The 18534-nt window shown below is 32.8% G+C and overlaps 4 protein-coding genes and 1 non-coding gene across 12 annotated transcripts; 2 read left to right on the forward strand and 3 right to left on the reverse strand.

Annotated features, from left to right (window-relative positions):
* Nucleotides 1-299: 299 nt before the first annotated feature.
* Nucleotides 300-1705, reverse strand: LOC108452594 (CASP-like protein 1C1). Its single transcript, XM_017750394.2, has 2 exons — nt 1095-1705; nt 300-983 (listed from the first exon to the last, which is right to left on the reverse strand). Exons 1-2 carry the CDS (start codon nt 1250-1252, stop codon nt 653-655), a joined length of 489 nt encoding a protein of 162 aa, XP_017605883.1. The 5' UTR covers nt 1253-1705; the 3' UTR covers nt 300-652.
* A 613-nt stretch (nt 1706-2318) lies between these two features.
* LOC108451867 (protein LOL2) lies at nt 2319-3869 on the forward strand. Its single transcript, XM_017749559.2, has 4 exons — nt 2319-2738; nt 2840-2956; nt 3233-3342; nt 3491-3869. Exons 2-4 carry the CDS (start codon nt 2842-2844, stop codon nt 3557-3559), a joined length of 294 nt encoding a protein of 97 aa, XP_017605048.1. The 5' UTR covers nt 2319-2738; nt 2840-2841; the 3' UTR covers nt 3560-3869.
* Nucleotides 3870-7932: 4063 nt separating this feature from the next.
* LOC108449943 (E3 ubiquitin-protein ligase RMA1H1-like) lies at nt 7933-10623 on the forward strand. 7 transcript variants are annotated; one of them, XM_053028541.1, is made up of 2 exons: nt 7933-8023; nt 9628-10623. In XM_053028541.1, the coding sequence occupies exon 2, from the start codon at nt 9659-9661 to the stop codon at nt 10373-10375; it is 717 nt and encodes a 238-aa protein (XP_052884501.1). In that variant the 5' UTR covers nt 7933-8023; nt 9628-9658; the 3' UTR covers nt 10376-10623. The 7 variants fall into 7 exon arrangements, with proteins under 7 accessions (XP_052884501.1, XP_052884499.1, XP_017602827.1 ...); XM_053028539.1 differs by lacking the exon at nt 7933-8023 and adding an exon at nt 8066-8161; XM_017747338.2 differs by lacking the exon at nt 7933-8023 and adding an exon at nt 8083-8326.
* Nucleotides 10624-15246: 4623 nt separating this feature from the next.
* On the reverse strand, nt 15247-15319 carry TRNAV-UAC (transfer RNA valine (anticodon UAC)). The gene has a single exon. It is a non-coding gene; the product is annotated as a tRNA-Val (tRNA).
* Nucleotides 15320-15487: 168 nt separating this feature from the next.
* LOC108450973 (CBS domain-containing protein CBSX5-like) lies at nt 15488-17405 on the reverse strand. 2 transcript variants are annotated; one of them, XM_053027764.1, is made up of 2 exons: nt 16554-17405; nt 15488-16105 (listed from the first exon to the last, which is right to left on the reverse strand). In XM_053027764.1, exons 1-2 carry the CDS (start codon nt 17028-17030, stop codon nt 16019-16021), a joined length of 564 nt encoding a protein of 187 aa, XP_052883724.1. In that variant the 5' UTR covers nt 17031-17405; the 3' UTR covers nt 15488-16018. The 2 variants fall into 2 exon arrangements, with proteins under 2 accessions (XP_052883724.1, XP_052883725.1); XM_053027765.1 differs by having other exon boundaries at nt 16444-17394.
* Nucleotides 17406-18534: the final 1129 nt, after the last annotated feature.

Below are 18534 nucleotides of genomic sequence, written 5' to 3' on the forward strand. Positions count from 1 at the left end.
CTAGGGAAAAGTGAATCTCTGCTGTGGCAACTTGGTTTTTGTCATTTTCTAACCCCAAAAGAAATTAAAGATTTTGTTACATAATTTGGCACATGCTTTTGTCTTCAAAAATCTAGTAATTTTCATTTCTCAGCCTTAGAAGGGGATGAAATGGGTATCATGTGACATAATTCTTCTTAACAAAACAATGTCATTTTGTAGCAAGTAATTTGTTCTTTTTTCTTCAAACACTCATCTGCCCTATATGTGGGCCTGACTTGGCATAGAAAATAGAAAATGACAAAAAGTAAAAGGACTACTTTAATAATACCACCAATAATTCATTCACTCATATATCAAAATGCTATATCAAATTACTTTAATAATAAAATAGTAAACCATACACATAAATTTAAATACAAATACCACTTAAATATATGAGTCATCAAATATAATATATATAAAAATATACATCTTATACTCCAATAAATACTGAGAGACGAGATAGCTCAATTTTAGAAGTGGGCTGGGATCCAATACGTTCGTTTTACAAAAGCTAGATGAGACTACCAGACAGTTGATAAAAGAAAAAATGCTATAAGTACGTAAGAGAAGGCTGCCAGCTTAAATTCCAATCCTCACCACCATCAGCATGCATCTCTCTGGTTTAAGGTTACACTGGGAAAAGGGGAGTGAGGAAAACGTGAAGAGAATAGAGATTGAGCACCAAGTAAACTATCGCTGCAACAAAACCAGCTATAAGGGCGCCGGTGACATGGTCGCAGAATTTTGGAACTTGGTTGCAAACGGGCAGCCAACCTGCATGAGTGTCCCCTTTCTTGCCTATCTGAGCTACTGCCAAAGCAGCTGAGATGCTCGAAGTTAGTATCAACGCTATGACCACATCTAGAATCACAATCAGGCGATCAAACGACCTTCTCGAAGACAGGAAGAGAACTATAAGGCCGTATCCGGTTGCAATTGCCTCCGCTGTCACATAAAACCTATGCCCAATTTTCACGGCCAAAAAAATATAATAATTAGGAAACTAAATATATCATGATTGTTCCATCTAGAGAAAAAATTAAAAAAGAAAAAAAGTAAAAGATTCTTACTTAAATGTTGGTGAGTTGCTGTATTTTGCTGAGAATTTTATGTTCATAACCTCGGCAGACTCATGGCTCGTAACCATGACTACGGTTGCAGAAAGAGTAGCACCAAAAGCTAGAAGCCTTAGGAGAATGGTGATGATGATTCTCTTGGTTTTGGCCATCACGACACTTTTCTTCAATTACTCAAATGATAATGGGAGGGAAATGGGTTTTCTTTCTAAAAATGATTAAATGAAGACCATTGAATTGGACCCGACCTGATAAGTTAGGATGAAACAATATATAGATGCAGGTTCCAGATTTGTAGTAGTAGCTCGTTTCCTCCTCAACATGTGTTTTGAAGATGAAAAAAAGAATAATGATTTGGTGACCTGCCAAAGCAAGTGATTTTAACATTTCGTGATGTATGTGACAAGGATGAAATCAACGAGAGAAGGCTCTCAACTCAAAACTATTGGTTTATATTGTAGTTTGTATAATGAAAAGAAAAAAAAGCTTCAAAGTAGAACGGTTGATATAGCTGAATCCGTTCAACTACCTTGGTGGAAGATGTTCGGCAGTTGCCAATATATTGTGTCCAAGTGGGCTTTTGGCCTTCAAGTCTTCTGCTAGCGCTGGCCTAATTTATTTATGTTTCGCTGGCCAATATTCTATCTAGGGTAGCTACGGCATGGGCCGAGCCGATGCTGGTAGGTGCTGATGGCTGCTGTTATGTCATTGTCCACCACAAAAGTTCACAAGAAACTAGTCTTTTACCCACGGGATTGACTGTGTTTTTTTAATAAATATATAACTAAAAGTATGGTGAAAGAAAATTAGGTCAAAAATAAAATTGGTATTTTTATAATTTTCACAATTTCTTTTTATTCTTATAACTTTATGGATCTTTTTATAAATTTTATTAAAAATACTAAATTAAATTAGAAGTTACCATGTGATGTTATCTAATTGCCTGTCAATATTTTTTAACCATCATTGTAATCAATGATAAAATTACTAACGGAGGAATTTAATTGATTCTTTTATTAAAGGTAAGAGTTTAATTAATTTTTTATATTTTCTTAACAAGTTTTTATATATCAGTAAGAAAATAAAAACAAAACTTTATTTGAATGACATTTAAAATTTTAGTACTGAATTGGTATGGGGATGGGTTCAAATATTAAAACATATTTTTATTTAATACTCTTAAAAATATAATTATTTTAAATAAAAATATATATTTTTGTAATTTTTCTGATTTTTTAACCCTAATGTTTTTGTTCATTTATTTTAATAGTATTTCTTTTGTCATCATCTTCCCCCTACCACCGCCCCTCTTCTCTCCCTCGTCTCTGCAAATCAGTTTTTTTTTCTTCTCATCTCAGTTCTCGCCCACCGCCGTCTCCGCTGATTTTTTCTGGATCTGACCCGTATTCCGTGTCGGATCGTGTTGACACAGGTACTGCACCCCAAATTGCCGAGTCAGGGTAACGAAGCTTACCATCGCCCCTCTTCTCTCTCTCGTATCTACAAATCAGGTTTCTTCATTCTCTTCTCATCTCAGTTCTAGCCCACCGCCTCCGCTGGTTTTTGCCGGATCTGACCCTTATCGCGTGTCGGATCGTGTCGACACAAGTACTGCATCCCAAATTGCTCCGAGCCCGGGTAACGAAGCCTATACTTTTGCCTATAATTATGTTTCTCATAGTGTTGTCTTGATTCATTGGCTTTCTTACTTTGTTTGCTTTTTGATATTTTGGATGCAGAGATGGCTCAAATGGCTCAAATGGTTTGTGGCTCTTGTCGTCAATTGCTTTCATATCCTGAAGGAACTCGGCAAGCTAAATGTTCATGTTGTGAAACAGTCAACTTTGTACTGGAAGGTTTCTTTCTCCTTCTCTGACGTTTAATATCAAACATATAATTGCTCTCTCCTCAAAGCTGTAGTAAAGCTATACATATAATTGTATGAAAACGACATACATTTTTATTCTTCCAGTTGTCGATGTAACCACGAATCATAGTTATTAAAAGCTTGGTTCTCACTTTGACAAAGAGCAAGCAGTCTTGTTTTTAGTCGGTTTTTTGCTTTTGTGATTGATTGGTAGAAATATAATGTTTTTTCAGAACATTTGATTAGTCTACCCTTACACTTTCAGCTCATCAGGTTGGACTGGTTAGGTGTGACAGTTGTGCATTGTTGCTGATGTACCCCTATGGGTCTTCGTCAGTCAAATGTTCATCTTGCCTTTCTGTGACAGAAATTGGGGTAAATGTGATTTCTTCTTTTACTTGCAGTTTTATATTGATTTGCTTGGATCAACATGTTTTGCTCAGATCAGATTGTTTGGTTAATGCCATCTTTGTTATGAGAAGTTGAGAGCAGTAGATTCATAATATGAATGATTCATGTGTAGGAACACAATAGGCGCCCTCCATGGTCTGTTCAACAGGGGCAACCAACCCCTCCCAACTCTGTGCATTAAACTGCTCCAATGCCTTTCTAATCCATTGATCCTTGACTATCTTTGGCATCTTGATGTTTAGATGCATTAACGATGTACAGGAATTAGTGCCGGTATTGTCCTAATGGAGCTTGTAATCTTTTGTTATTCATAAATGGAAGTTGGAGTTCTTGCCATGAAGGTTGAACTTGAATCTCGTTGTGTGTAGTTTTACTAGTGCAATTCATCACCTTATCATATTATTAGATTGGTAATATTTTTGTGTAATTTTTTATGTATGCGTTGAAACTCATAATAATTAGAGAAATCATTTTTGACAGTTTTGAGTCAATGGTTGATGCTTGTCAGTGTAGATGATAAAATTTAGGCCACGAATTGAAGCAAGAAATTGTTGAGCTCCAAATATGTTAATAGCAGAGTATCAAACTCCTGAATGTGTCTCTACAATGTCTAAGAGATATATATTTATGATTTAGTCATAGACCTGTTAATTTTGAACATCACGTAAAATAATAATTAAAACACGAATACTGTAGTCATTCATCAAACACTACCTTTCAGGGCCTGCAGACGGAGTTTCTGATAAAGCTTTTGCCTTTTGGAACTTCGCAGTCTCATCTTTCAAAGCAGTTCTGACACTGCAAAGTGCAAAAATAATTGGCAACTTTAGCTTTTAAAGCATGTATTTAGTCCAAATAAAGAATTTAATGTCTTCGACCTGTTTCAATGTTTTACCCTGGAAGGAGACCCTTACCCACTAATTTCTATTTCAATATGAAGCCTGAGGACCTTTTCCAACACGATATTTTGATGTATTCTTTGAACTATCAAAGTAATAGTTTCGAGTGTTTTATAGGTGTAAGACCGGTTATGAAAGTTTGTCCTTTGTGATATGACAATTCGATAGCATAAGGGTGATTATCATCTTGTAAAACCTTATTCAGTTCTTGATTATCGACGTGAGAATATTTTAATCTAAACCAGTCTTCTTCGAAAAACATGAAGGACTTCAGTCATCAGTTAAGGGATGAAGAACAATGTTAGTGGACGTAAAACCAAGAATCAGGCTAATGACAACAGCGGAGTCTAATCCTACAACTAAATGGGTGATATTCTTATGAGGAGCATGTAAAAAGACCACTGCTTAAAGTCTACATTTCAGGAAGCCATATTTGTTGTACGGCCAAGAGTTTTATGAGAACCAACAATCCAGTTCCCTTCACGATGGCGAAGTAAAGCACCAGAACCAGCGGGTCCTGAGTTAGCGAGAGTACCAAGTACCATGGCAGTTGAGCTTGAGCCAGCCAAGTTCGGGTGGCAATAAATGAGACGGTTGCTAATGTTTCGAAGCATAAAACTCAGGTGCAGCAGAGAGGTGGGTAGGTAGGTTAAAAACCAGAGCATTCCTAGGCAATTACAAGATAATATATTTCTAGCTTTGATAAGAGAAAGACAAGTCTTACTCCATAAAATCGCAACAATCACCACCACTAGAACCAAAAAGATAGAATGAATTGATCTTGTTTTTCAATTCTCGAACGCTGCCTTTTTGGATGACAGATGGAGCTCAGAATCAAAAGGATGCATGTAAATCACACCACAATTAAAAGGACATCACTGGGGACACCTTCCACCTTATTTCATACATGATCATGTGTGGTCTGACAATCAATCAATATATTTTCTTATCCTCTTTAGTCGTATGATTAGACCTAATTGTGAGCATGTGACCTCAAATTCATATCAGAGACACCACCATTTTAGTCTTCGATCTCTCATTTGGTTTGAACCGCACGTATTCACATTCTCCATTTTCTTATACTTCAGTCAACACTCTAGAACTCTGCCAAACTAAAATGAAGACCAAGTTAAAATTAAATACTACTTGTTTCTTCATTGAACTTTGAGAGTCCTTGACCGCAATTTAAGTTGTTGGACTGTTTGATCAATAAACCTGACGGTTTTCTATTAAATCATTTCAGTTAATTGATTTTGTATGTTCCCTAAAAAAATGGACTGTGTTAGTTGGTTATTTATTATATAATTTTATAAGCATACCTACGTACTTAATAACTCACTTTTATTATATATATATATATATATGTATAACTTTTTAGCATTTTAAATATATTTATATTATTATAATAACTTATACAATATATATAGACAACACTCAACCTCAACCTAATTTATTTAGTTAAATTGATTTAAAGAAAAAAAAGTTGAAATTTAACTAGATTAACTAAAATTAAATTGTATCAATAAAAGTATGAGATTTGTTGTTAGAATGAATCAACAAGAGAAAGACTTTGTGGAGGTGAGAGACTGTTCATTTTTGAAACATCGCGATAAGATTGAGGAAAAAAATTTCATAGAAATTTTGGTAGAGACTAGAGATAAAGATTGGTTATGAGAGAAACAAAGTTATTTTTATGCATTGTTCAAGTGATGAAACACAAGAAATGCAACGTGTAAAGTCGCGTTTCATAAAAATAATTAATGATGCGACTTTGTAAATAAATGATGTTTCGCACTGCGCTCAATAATGTCATATTCATGAAGGACATATAGAGATGTTGCGGAAATGATATAACAATTATCATTTTTTTGTATCTTGACCAAAAACACCCCAGTGTGATTTGGTGCTACAAAATAGTCGCCCCCTGCTCCTGTTTCTATTTCTATAGTTTATAGGACCACACAATGTACAAACCGACAATGACTTTTACGTCTTAAGTCGTAACAACCATAACATGAAATGGAAGAGTTGCTAGTTTTTCGTTTTTTGGACGCTATCACATCCTCAAATGTCTACATATTACTTCGAATTGAAGGGTTATTAGTATTTTTGGTCGAATAAGGATTCCTATTTACTTGTTGCTTTATTGACACTGTTTCCAAAGACCCAGTCTTCTTATGCTCTTTTACTTGCACAACAGTGATGTCAACGCAGAGTGTGGGAGACTCAAATAAACTCTAATTGGTAAAATAATATATTATAGTTATGATTATATTTATTCTTTTGATATAATATCTAAAATATATATAAAATTTTTTAATTCATAAATAAAAAGATAATGTATTTAAAATATTCTCAAGTCTACATCCTCTTATAATGTTAACAATATTTACACCAACTAAATTAAAATTTAACCGTATTAATTATGAAACATGTATTGTTTTATTACCAGAAAAAAGAAAGAAGAAAAACGTACACAAACAGAAAACTAGTTCAATGATCAAATTAAGGTTAATAAAATATTTTAATCAATAAAAAGAAAAGGGAAAGGAACTGAGAAAAGGAAAATGGGGCATAGTTCTAAACTTTGAGAAACAGACAAATCGGCACATGATACGATTAGGTTTAGCTTTTGGACATGGCCCCCACCTTAGCACCTTATGCTGTCTTCTAGATGGGATAAAGTTTCGCCTGTTTTTAGTGCATATACAAAATTAAGATCTGGATCGTTCATGTATCTAAGCATCATCCCGTTTGCTTGATTAGCTTATCATGCTTTTAGTTGAAAACAGGTGATTAACTCCGGAATTTGGATCTACTATATTTTTTCTAACCTTTTTTTCGGTTTTATTTTTAAGGTCCAGTGCAGATCCTTTCTTCTAGAACTGCCACTGCTTCTGACTTCTGAGCAATATGATTGAAGTTTAAAAAAATACTTCTTTTAAATATAATTCTAAATATATTATTATTTACATACTTTAACTTTATTTCATTATCTTTAATTGAATTGATGTTACAAGTATTTTTAAAATTATATAATTATATATATAAATAATGAGGTGTGGTATGTTAATTGTTTATTTCATTTTTCAATCATATAATTAAAAAGTTTAATTCTCGTTTATAAGAATAAAATACATTTCATGACTAACTTTTTATCTCTTTAAATAACACTAGTATCGAGGATTAGCCATTGCTTCCAATGATGGATACTTTGATTATGACAAAAAAAGAATTTGTATATAGATTTAACTTCTCATTTATATGATTTTTGAGTACTTAAGTTTGAGACATACCATACACAATTATATGTGTAACAATAATTTAATTCTATTTTATGATTATTTTAACAGTCTATTTATAATAATTTAGTAATAATTTGTATTTATATCATCCCCGATAATTAGCAGCGGTTTTATTGTGGCATAATTTTAAATTATATAAAAATATAAGATTGTTATAGACACTCCAAAAGAGGTGGATTGTTATCCTAAATAATTTTTGAGATATTTATGATGAATTATTAAAATAAAAATGTAAGTTAAAATTAGAGAGCATTGAAAATTGATGAAGTTTGTCTATGGTAAGTTGCGCATCTAGAACAACAGTGAAAGAGTTTGTAAAAGGTAATCCACGTACCGAACTCTCATAGGATGGCTTCACTTCTTGAGCCCAGACAGGCGTACCAGATTTTGTCTTTTCTCATATCATCGGTGCGTAAGGACTTATACGAGACCAAACTGAAGGTTTTCTTTTTTCTCTTTTTTTTTTTTTAAGAAAATAAAAAAGGAAAAGTAGAAACGTTTAAAAAATTGTGGGATTCCTCTATAAAAGCGGCCTCATCGATAGACGCGCTCTCCCACTCCATTATCAGATCCCCTTAGGTCTTTCTGCTTCATCATCGTCTATTTCTCTTCTTCTTTTTCTTTGTGTGTTCTTCTTCTTTTTGGGGGGTAAAACAGCCATTGAATTGAAGCTCAGTGGACTCTTTTTATCCATACCCTTCTTATAAACTTAGGAATTTGTTGGATTTTCGGCTCTTTCTTTAGGTACGTCATTGTTTTCTTTGGGGTTGTTTAGCCTGTGTTTTGTTCTTTATTTTATTGACACGCTTTGGTTAATCTTAAGATCTTAGTATTCGCATCGTTTAATTGATTGTATAAAGCTTTGGGTTTTTCATCTTTGGAGATTTAGAATTGAAATGTAGGGAAAAAGTTAGCTCTTGCTTTTTTTTAAGAAAGTTTCTTTTAAATTTGATCGGTAAACAAGTTAGAAATACGAAAGAATCGATGGAATTTTTTTTTTTTTGTTTTCGGTCGAAGATAGTGATTTGGGCTTTCATTTTTCTATTGGAGACATTTGAAGTAGACCAATTTATTCACACAACCCTATTTTATGATTTGCGCCTTTGATTATCATAATTCTGCACAAATAGGAGATTAGAAACCCAATGTTAATAGCTTTCAAGACTTCCCATTTAATTTGGGTTCAAAGGAAATTTGTTCTTCCAATTTGGTTCCTTTACAGTTTGTCTATGGACTTGCTTCTAGAGTTAAAGAAAAAAAAGATCTTCTTTGGGCAGCCATCCGCCATCGACGACGGAGGGGTCTGTCGGCGGTGCCTGCTTGGAAGCTTTGAGTTGAAAAAAGTTCATAATTTTAATTTGTTTTCCAAAGTTTCTATGGTTTTCCTCGAACTTTAACCTACCAAAGTTAGAATAGAGTAGGACGATGATGTGCTGTTAAAAATAGTAACTTTTTTTGTCACCGTTACCAATGAGCTTTGGGGACAAAAGGGTAATTAACTTTGCGGATTAGGTTTAACTGGGGTGTTACTGCAATTAATTTGATACGGAAACCCCATGTCAGTCAACTAGTTTTTGCCTTATTGAAGTCGGGTCGGCGGAAAGATGCCGCTAACTAATGCCAAATTTAGGGAACAGTTACTTACTGTTTCCCTAAAAAAATATTTCTTTATTAATATCATCATATGGTGAATCGATAGACATAAAAGAAACCCCGTGTGTAGTGCATCAATAATATACAAGCTGTGGGTGCTGTCATTAATCCATTTGGTAGAGGGGTGCAAAAACTTTTGGCCCTTTTGGTTAGAAAATGAGAATCAAAACTTTGCAGTGGGACTTCATATATTTTGTCCTTATTTTGGTCGTTCATCTGTCTTCTGTGTATAAAGTTGCTTGTTAATCTCTTATAGCAGTGCGCCATAATTCTTTATGGTCATGGTTCTGTTTTGAGTTTGTTTCCTTCTTTCTCAGTGGTCTATTTGCTAGATTTGTTGCTCATTTAATTGATATCTGATTGCTGATCCAGTTTCAATTTTGTCATGACAGAGATCAATAGTGTTGCAGTCAGAGCAGATCCATGGCCTTTGAGCAATATTATGCTCACGAATGGAAGACGATCCCCAGTGATTCAACATCCGAGAACTTCAATGGTAGCTTCGACTGCAATATCTGTTTGGACTTTGCGCATGAACCTATCGTCACTCTCTGCGGGCACCTCTACTGCTGGCCCTGCATCTATAAGTGGCTGCACGTCCAGAGTGCCTCACTTGCCCCAGATGAGCACCCACAGTGCCCAGTTTGCAAAGCTGATATATCCCACACCACCATGGTTCCCCTTTACGGTCGAGGCCAATCCGAATCTGAGCTCCAAGGCAAGCAGACACTTTATAGAGGCATGGTGATTCCCCCTAGACCTCCAGCTTGTGGCAACAAAGCTCTTTTATCAACTGCATCCCCCAACAGTCAGCAACTTCCTTATCGAAATCCTTACCAAAACGAAAGCTACAACCGTCATGCTCACAACGAAGAGGGTTCATCCGTACCGCCATTGCTTAACCTGGGAGGCACCGCGGTGACCGGATTCCATCATCCGGTAGTGGGGATGTTTGGGGAAATGGTATATGCAAGGGTATTTGGGAATTCAGAAAGCTTATACACTTACCCAAACTCGTATCACCTGACGGGAAGTAGTAGCCCCAGGTTGAGAAGGCATGAGATGCAGGCTGACAGGTCACTAAATAGAATCTCCATTTTCCTATTTTGTTGTTTCCTTTTGTGCCTTATCGTATTTTGAGTTTTTCTTTGTATTCTTGTAAAAAAAAAAAGCATAACCAGGATGTAATACCTATGCTATATAGCCTTGTAGGTAGGTGAGAATGAGACATCATATATACATATAATATTAGATTTTATCTGAAATTGATCTGCCATCTTCGTCCAGTCTGTATTCATAACCTCCATAAACCATGCTTGGAAGACATTTATAGTGTAACTGTACTGCAATAGAGAACGAGATCCAAAAGTTACTACTATTTCCTCCAACTGGATTTATGTTTTACATTATTTTTATATTTTTTCTAAGTATGTTGTATTAAAAAATATATTTGTTAAAAGCAGCCATATATAGGGTTGTTGGAAATTAAAATATTCGGTCTCACTCAGGAAATAAAGTGCGCAGAGGTAAAAAATTTAAAACTAAAATTTTAAGATTAAGCTCGCAATCTAAAATTACCTAAGACCTAAGAAATGAGCTGTAACAATATTAGGGGTGGTCGTGTATTCTTTAAACTAAATTTCTCATTATATAAATAAAGTAGATTGTGAAGCTTTTAAACCCCCTATCATTGCAAGATTACTGTCCTTAAGAACTATGATTAAACTAAATTCCCACTACTACTTTCTTATTTCTTTAACCGACGGCAACAATAATTTAAAACAATAAACATTACTTTTACTCTAATTTTGATTCATAATCACTTTTGCTTTCAATTTGATGATTTTGATTTGGAATGTTAAACAGATGTAAAGTAATTACTAAATTTCTTAGAGTATTCAAATAATATAAATATTTTAATTAAAAATTTAATGATATTGATTATGTAGACTAATTAGCATACCTAATTTTTTTGTTTTACTCATTCGTTTCAATTTTTAAATGTTACTTTTTTCTTCCATACCTCAATTTTTGAGATTTTAATTTTTTTTTTTTATTCTCTTTATCTTCTCTTCTCTCTTCTTCCTTCTTTTTCTTTTCTCTCTTCAGAGGCGATTTATCTTCATCTGCAGTTCTCTTTCTTTCTCACTCACAAGTTTCAACTCAAGTTTTACTGGTACATCATTTTTAGATCGAAAACAGACGAAACAAGCCGAAATATGCTAGTGCAGCTTCATCATAGGCACAACCCGCGTCTTTTGTCGTTTCAAATGTTCCCAACCAAATTCTAGTTTTCTTGCACAAACAAAACGCTTCAATTAGTACCCACATAAAACAAAAAACCTATGCCGGAAAAGGTGTAACATTCACGGTTCACGAAACTCAAGTTAACTTACAAAAGAGGATGGCGAATTTCAGAACCCGAGAACCCCCAATTGTAGAAATTCAAGTTAACTATTAATTATCCCGCGAGAAAGTAAGTGTCAGTGGGAATTTCTAAGTTACAGATAGAAGAGAAAGAAAAGAAAAGAAAATGTAATTTAGAATAATTATGGGGAGGTTAGCAGTTAAAGAAAGTGTTATCCGTGGTGCCTCACCAATTTATTAGTTGACGAAAGTGATTTAACTTAAACAGAAGTAATTAAATTGATAAAAAAATTTCTAGATGATTAAAATAAAAATGATGTTATTTTAAAATGATCTGTTGTATTCAATTACAAGAAATACATGTGGATAACTATAACCAGAATTAACCATTATAAATTATGATTAAATTGATAATCATAATTTATTTAAAGTTATATCAAAATAAATCTATATGAAATTCACGTATTGTGGGGCGCATAAGCCATGATAAATATTGTCTAAGAGCTCACACATATTTACACAAAATAAGACTCAAACTTGAAATTTTAAAGTTTCTATTCGAGTCTCTGATAAAGCGAATCATGCAAATACACATGGTTATTCTCAATAAAATCTCAACATTCACTCTTTCTATAATTTGGACATGTGACCTATAACATTTAGAACACTTATGGGTAACTACAACACCACTTCGATTTGCAATGATAATTATATTTTATTTTGGTCGTTTTATAACTTTTTGTTTTTATTTTATAATTTATTATCTAAATATATGCTAAATATTTAATTATTTAATTATACTATTACGTTAATATAAGTTTTTTATTTTATATTTTAATCAACTTTTTCACTATAACCTTTTAGTGAGGGTAATTAATTATTTTTTGATGAATTCATGGTAAGGTTAATATATGACTTAATTAAATATTTAATTTTGTTGATAACAAATATATTTTTAATACAAAGAAATTAAATATACTTAATTCTATAGTACTTTAATGTAAATTAAAAATTAAAATGGAGAATGAATAAAATAAATAAAATTCCACTTTTAAGAGGTAAACAAATATTCTGGAAACCATAAATGGTCAGTGCATCTCACACTTGAAGAGATAAATATATTTTCTATTGATATATAAACAACAGAATGAAATAAGCAGAGTTGGAAAGATGGGTCTTTGACTTTTCTCCAATATTGGTGAAGAATTTTTTGCCTGTAAATTTAATTATCAAAATAAATATAAATAGAAAATATATTTTAATTAAAATAATATTTTATATAAAATTAAATGTTTTAAATTTAATCGTTGATTTAGTTTTGATGTAAAAATTAAAAATATATTTTAAATAAGAGCAGATGGACCACCTCCATTTAAGGTTACTTTAACCATGGCAATGGATTCTTTTTCCTATTGCTTGACAATACCCAACCTTATCAACAAAACTAGTGACCTTTTTCAAACAAACAAAAAATAAAAAGATATTTATTGTTTCAGATGTAATCTGAGTTTAAGTTATGTTAATCGTATTATTGTTAGGATTTTTCTCTTTTTTATAATTTATTATTTTTTTAAAAAATTAATAATTTTTGTTTTATATGAGAGTTAATTGAAATCCCTAAAATTGTTACTTTCATGATGAAAATTTGATAAATTGACGTTATGTTTGACATAAAGGTTTTGATTTCATCCTTAAAGAATGTGAAAGGAAACGCTGATAGAATCAAAAGCATAAGTAGTACTTCTAAAATAAAATCTAAATCAACTTTCTTTCTTTCTTTCTTTTTTTGTTTTTTGCTTATTCTCCAATCGAAGTCTAGCCTTAGAAAAAAAAAGCATAATTAGGTGCCACAACACTAATTAACATTTTTTAATCAAACTTTAATGGACATTGCCTTTACTTAAGTTGAGTAAAGGTGGGACAAAAGTAATCAGTAATTTAAAATATACTTTTATTGAAAATTTTGTAATTATTCGCATATCATGTTTATATTTTTCTTTTGCATCATGTTGTATTTTAATTTTTTTTTTAAAATATTATCTTTTAATGTGACGTCTTTGTAACACAAATTTAATTAAATTGTTGAGAGTGACAGTTATAAATATTTGAAAAAATTAATCTTTATAATCTGATATAAAAGATATACATCTTATTTTATGAAAAAATAAATGTAATTTTCACAAAAAGAAAGTTAGAGGTACCAAGGAGAAAAGCCTTTTTCCCAAAGTGATTGCCGCTTACTGTCGCAAATTCGCACTTTTCCTTTAATAGATGCCGATCCATTCATGATTTCCCATTTCAAGTTAAGGTAGTCAATGCATTATGATGTATTTTCACGTGCCATTTTGATTTTATTTATATTTTATATCTATTTTAAATTTTTATTGAATTAATATTAGATATAAAATATTTAGTTATGAAATTATTAAATTTTTTTAGTATAAGTTTATGAAGATATTTTTATATAATAAATCGATACAAATTTAGAATATCATACATGAAAAATAATTAATTTTATCATTATAACTGAAACATCAAATTTATTTTTATACAAAATTTTAATAAATATGTCTATTACATAATTTTTTAACTTAATATTATGATATGTCAAAATTTAGTAATACATATTATATTCATGCAAAGAATCTTCCTTACATATATAAATATATTGATTGCAAATACAACTTTTAAAATTTTTAATTAAACAATTATATTTCATTCTTGGATGTAATTAGTTTAAAATATTGAAATATTACATCAATTTGATATAGACCAATAATTAGCATCAATTTAAGACGGAAATAATAGATAAGCATGTTTGGGATTCAAAAAAGAAAAAGAAGAATGAGTTATTGAAAGGGGATAGATCCAAAGATAAGAAGGCAAACTCAAGTGGTGAGTTGGCTGTCAGCTGACAACACCCTTTTCTGGATTTCAAAGGCTCCCAATTTTGTTTACCAAGTTTTACATTTCATAAATAATAATAGTAACGTGGCACATTTTTAATACATACATAGAAACAACATATTAAAGTTTTTAAATTCTATTTGTAAATTTTTTTTTTAAAAAAAAGTTGATTTTGTCTAAAATATCTTTCTTTCTTTTTTTTTTGTAATATAAAATTTCCTCTCTTTGTAGTACAGGCCATTCACGTTTAAAAAAGAAGAAGAGAAAAGTGAAGTTAATGTATGGTGTGTTTGGTGATAGAAATATGGGAGTGACAAAGAAAAGTCAAAGACTCCTCTCCTTTTGTGTTGACAGGGGAGAAAAAAGATAGAAGCAAATATGAAAATTTGGATAGATTTGTATATTTTTTTAAGGCTTAAATATCTATCAATTTCTTTTTCATATAATAAATTCCAAAGAATATGGGATTTTTAGGAATGGATAATTGAACTTGGGTGCTTTGAGTTGGGCAATTAGCCTTTAAGGGTGCATACAAGTACGACGGTCAAATAAATGGTAATCTAAAAAATGCTTGGCAATTGAAATCCAAATGTTATTTTTCGTCTTTAATCTCTCGATTTTTATCTAATTTACTAACTGAATGAAAAACCTTACGATTCCACAAATTCTAAGAGCGTGCAATCAATAGCATTAAAACTCATCTTAGGAAAATTCAGCAAGAAGAAAAAGACCACTGATGTTGCTGCCCAGGATCGAACTGGGGACCTTCAGTGTGTAAGACTGACGTGATAACCACTACACCACAGCAACAGGTTAAAGGCCTGTTGCACTTAATCTTTCAGATACTAATAGTAACCAAAAATGAATTTGACTAAACATTTTCCGTCGCCGGATTACTAGTAAATTTAAGACAATTACTTGAATAGTCTTTTTTAAATATTGACAGATCTTACCGCCTTGTTACTACACACACTAAAATTTTGAAACAAGCATTCCAGGAAAGTCTACTCAAAATAAGGGAAGTTAACAACAGCCCAAACCTAAAATGATGCACGTACGTAGTGCTGTTACAGGGAATACTACTTGATCATCCCTCAAAAACACAGGTATTAGGAGTTCGAAGAAAAATCCAAACCAGGGAAAAAAAACTTTCTAAAGTGATGTCAATTGCCACATATTTAACTTGGAAGGCTGGAGTCTATAATTGAAGCCATATTTATCTTAAACAGATTGAACCACCCTACTGAGACACTCTGGCATTCGGCTCATCATTGTTTTTAGCTCCAACATAATATCACAACCTCCAACAAGCTTTCCTTTGTAATAAGGTTGAGGAATAGTCAGCCAGTTTGAAATGACTTCCAAGCCCTGTCTGACTTCATCATCAGTAAAATATCCAACCACCCAAAACTCACACCTGCCTCCCTTAGGCCGTTGACAACTTTGGAGCTGAAACCACATCGTGGAGCATCTGGGTTAACCCTTCATGAAGAGCATCACAAATGACGATCAAATCAAACTTCTCAGACGATCCTCCAGAGTCCCTTTCTTAGCTAACCTTAAGTTCCCCACTTTTCTGCATCTCCTAGACAATGTCTGATCCACCAAATAAGTTTGTTGTTAATATACTATTGGGGGTAACTAGACTAATCCGAAAAGACTTATTTATTAAGAACAATTTGCAATATTTCACAAAATTTTATCCTCTTGTTTACACATACTAATTCAGAGTATATTCATGAACTATATGCGCGCATAAAAACAGTGGGAGCCAAGTGACAGCTGAGTTAGGGCTCGCACTATTATAGATAAGACAACTATAAAAGAGAGCAACAATGTCTATAATATAAATCCACAGCCTACGTAATGCAAAATATCATACCAAAAAAAGAACTTGTTAAGAACAATATTAAGTTCATAGTTAAATCAGATACCCTTTTTTAAATTGTTTAAACCAAATTTAATCCTGCCATTTATCCATTTAGAGGACAGTATATATGCCGGCTAAAGTTCCGTCGTCGTCGACCACCCACACATAACTTACTCGACGCGTAAGCGCCTGAATCATCACTGCCACCGACGAGCTCCATGGATAAGACACGATTGCTTCCGATCTCCTCACCGCTCTCGCTGAGTACCCCATCCATCTCGCACTCCTCCCCATTCCAAATTCATCGTCCGAAGAAGAAGACGAATACGATGTTGAAATCGAAGCTCCGGACGAATATTCTTCTACCAATTCCAAAGCTTGCTCTAAATTCCGCTCTTGCAACCTTTTCTTCACCAACTGAACTAAATCCTCCGGTGGCCCCCCGCAGTCAACATAAGCCAACAAATCACCAGCCGAAAGGGTAGCAATGGCAGCTGCTACATCCTCATCGCAATAATTTAACGTGAAAGGCGAAATTTCACCGACCAACTTTCCGTCACTGTCAACTATAGCAACGGAAGCTTGAATCTCGAGGGACCGGGAAATGAAAGGTAAGGCAGACGAGGCCGGGTCATCATAATGAAGGGCCATCTTATTCCGAGTGTCGATGATGTCGAGGGAGTTGATGGGATTAGCAGCAGTGGGGCAAAAAAGGCCGATGGAATTGAGAAGGTAACGGATTATATCTTCTTGAGTTAGCCAACAATATTGGCGGTTGTTGTTGTGAAGGGTTGATGAGCAGTACGCGTTAGGACCAGTGACAGTGAGTGAACAATAATATGTCGCCTATACCATTCCCGTTATGAAAAAAAGCTTTAAAAATAATATCAGAGTCGTTGAGTTGCAGCCCACAAGTGAGATATTTTAGGTATTAGGGTTTCCTGGCTTATTACAGGCCATTGAGTGGTAGCTCTTGTAACTATCTCACTTTCTCTTGCACCATGCAATCCAACCACACTCCCAATACATCTGTGGTATTATTCATTTCAGTCTCTTTGGTCCCCCTCAATGCTTATATCTTATTATATATGCAGTCATTTCCTAACTAATTAATTTAAAACCAAGGTTTTCAATATAATATATATTTGTGCCTAACCATTTTGCACGGTGGAAAGAGGCCAACTTGCTACGTATATATATTTATGAGCTGTAACTTTCTAGATTATGTTAATTATTATACGATATTTCCCTTAAATTTGAAGGCCACAAGGCAGGGATCTAGTTGTTCTTTATACTAAAAAAAAGGACATTAATTTTTCTTAGGAAAAAGGAGATATTATTATTCTTTCACATATTGGGGCAAATATTTATTCATATCGGTCCAAAAAAAGTTTAATATTGAAAAAGACAAGTCGTGAAGAATGACCTAATTTTGATTACGAACAACCAAATTTTGTAGTGTAATTCTTGACTATACATATGGAGACAGTCGAGGGTTAAGCCACTTGAACAAGTATTTTTCCAATAATTATGTGACATTTCACCACTAGTTTATATTTTCAACCAACGTGTTCATTGCATTTCGGCTCCGTTTCCTTTACCAAAAGTTATCGTCAATAAATTTGAATGGGAATTTAAGGGTTTTCTTTATGTAACAACAAATACAACCAAACAATATATTTTAAAGGAATTTTAGTGTACTCATTCGTCTTTTATATGTTAGAAATAAAAACATATAGAGGTAGTTGAAACTATATGATTTTTGTTTTCTCTGTCCAGCTTTCAAATTGCATTAAATAATTTTAATTAAAATGTTTATAATTTTATGTCATTTTCAAGTTTAGTACATAAATATTTAAAATTGTTGTTTAATTTACAAGCTGATCCAACTAACTTATAGTAATAAAATTTATATATTTCATAAGTTTATTAAATTATTATCATTTAAAATATTAGCGAATTTATATATACTTTTGAATTCCAATAAAATTTATTAATATCATATTCGATATCAATGGGCAAAATTACTGATCTAAATCGGATCCGCTGCTGCGTCAGCGCTGATTTTACTGAATTCAACCTGACGTGGCTGGCTAAAAGGAGGGAAAATGAAAAGAAGGGTCAGGTTAAAGGTACGTGTGTGATGGGTACATAA

Source organism: Gossypium arboreum, chromosome 5 (assembly GCF_025698485.1).
Source record: "Gossypium arboreum isolate Shixiya-1 chromosome 5, ASM2569848v2, whole genome shotgun sequence".
Taxonomy (NCBI): domain Eukaryota; kingdom Viridiplantae; phylum Streptophyta; class Magnoliopsida; order Malvales; family Malvaceae; genus Gossypium; species Gossypium arboreum.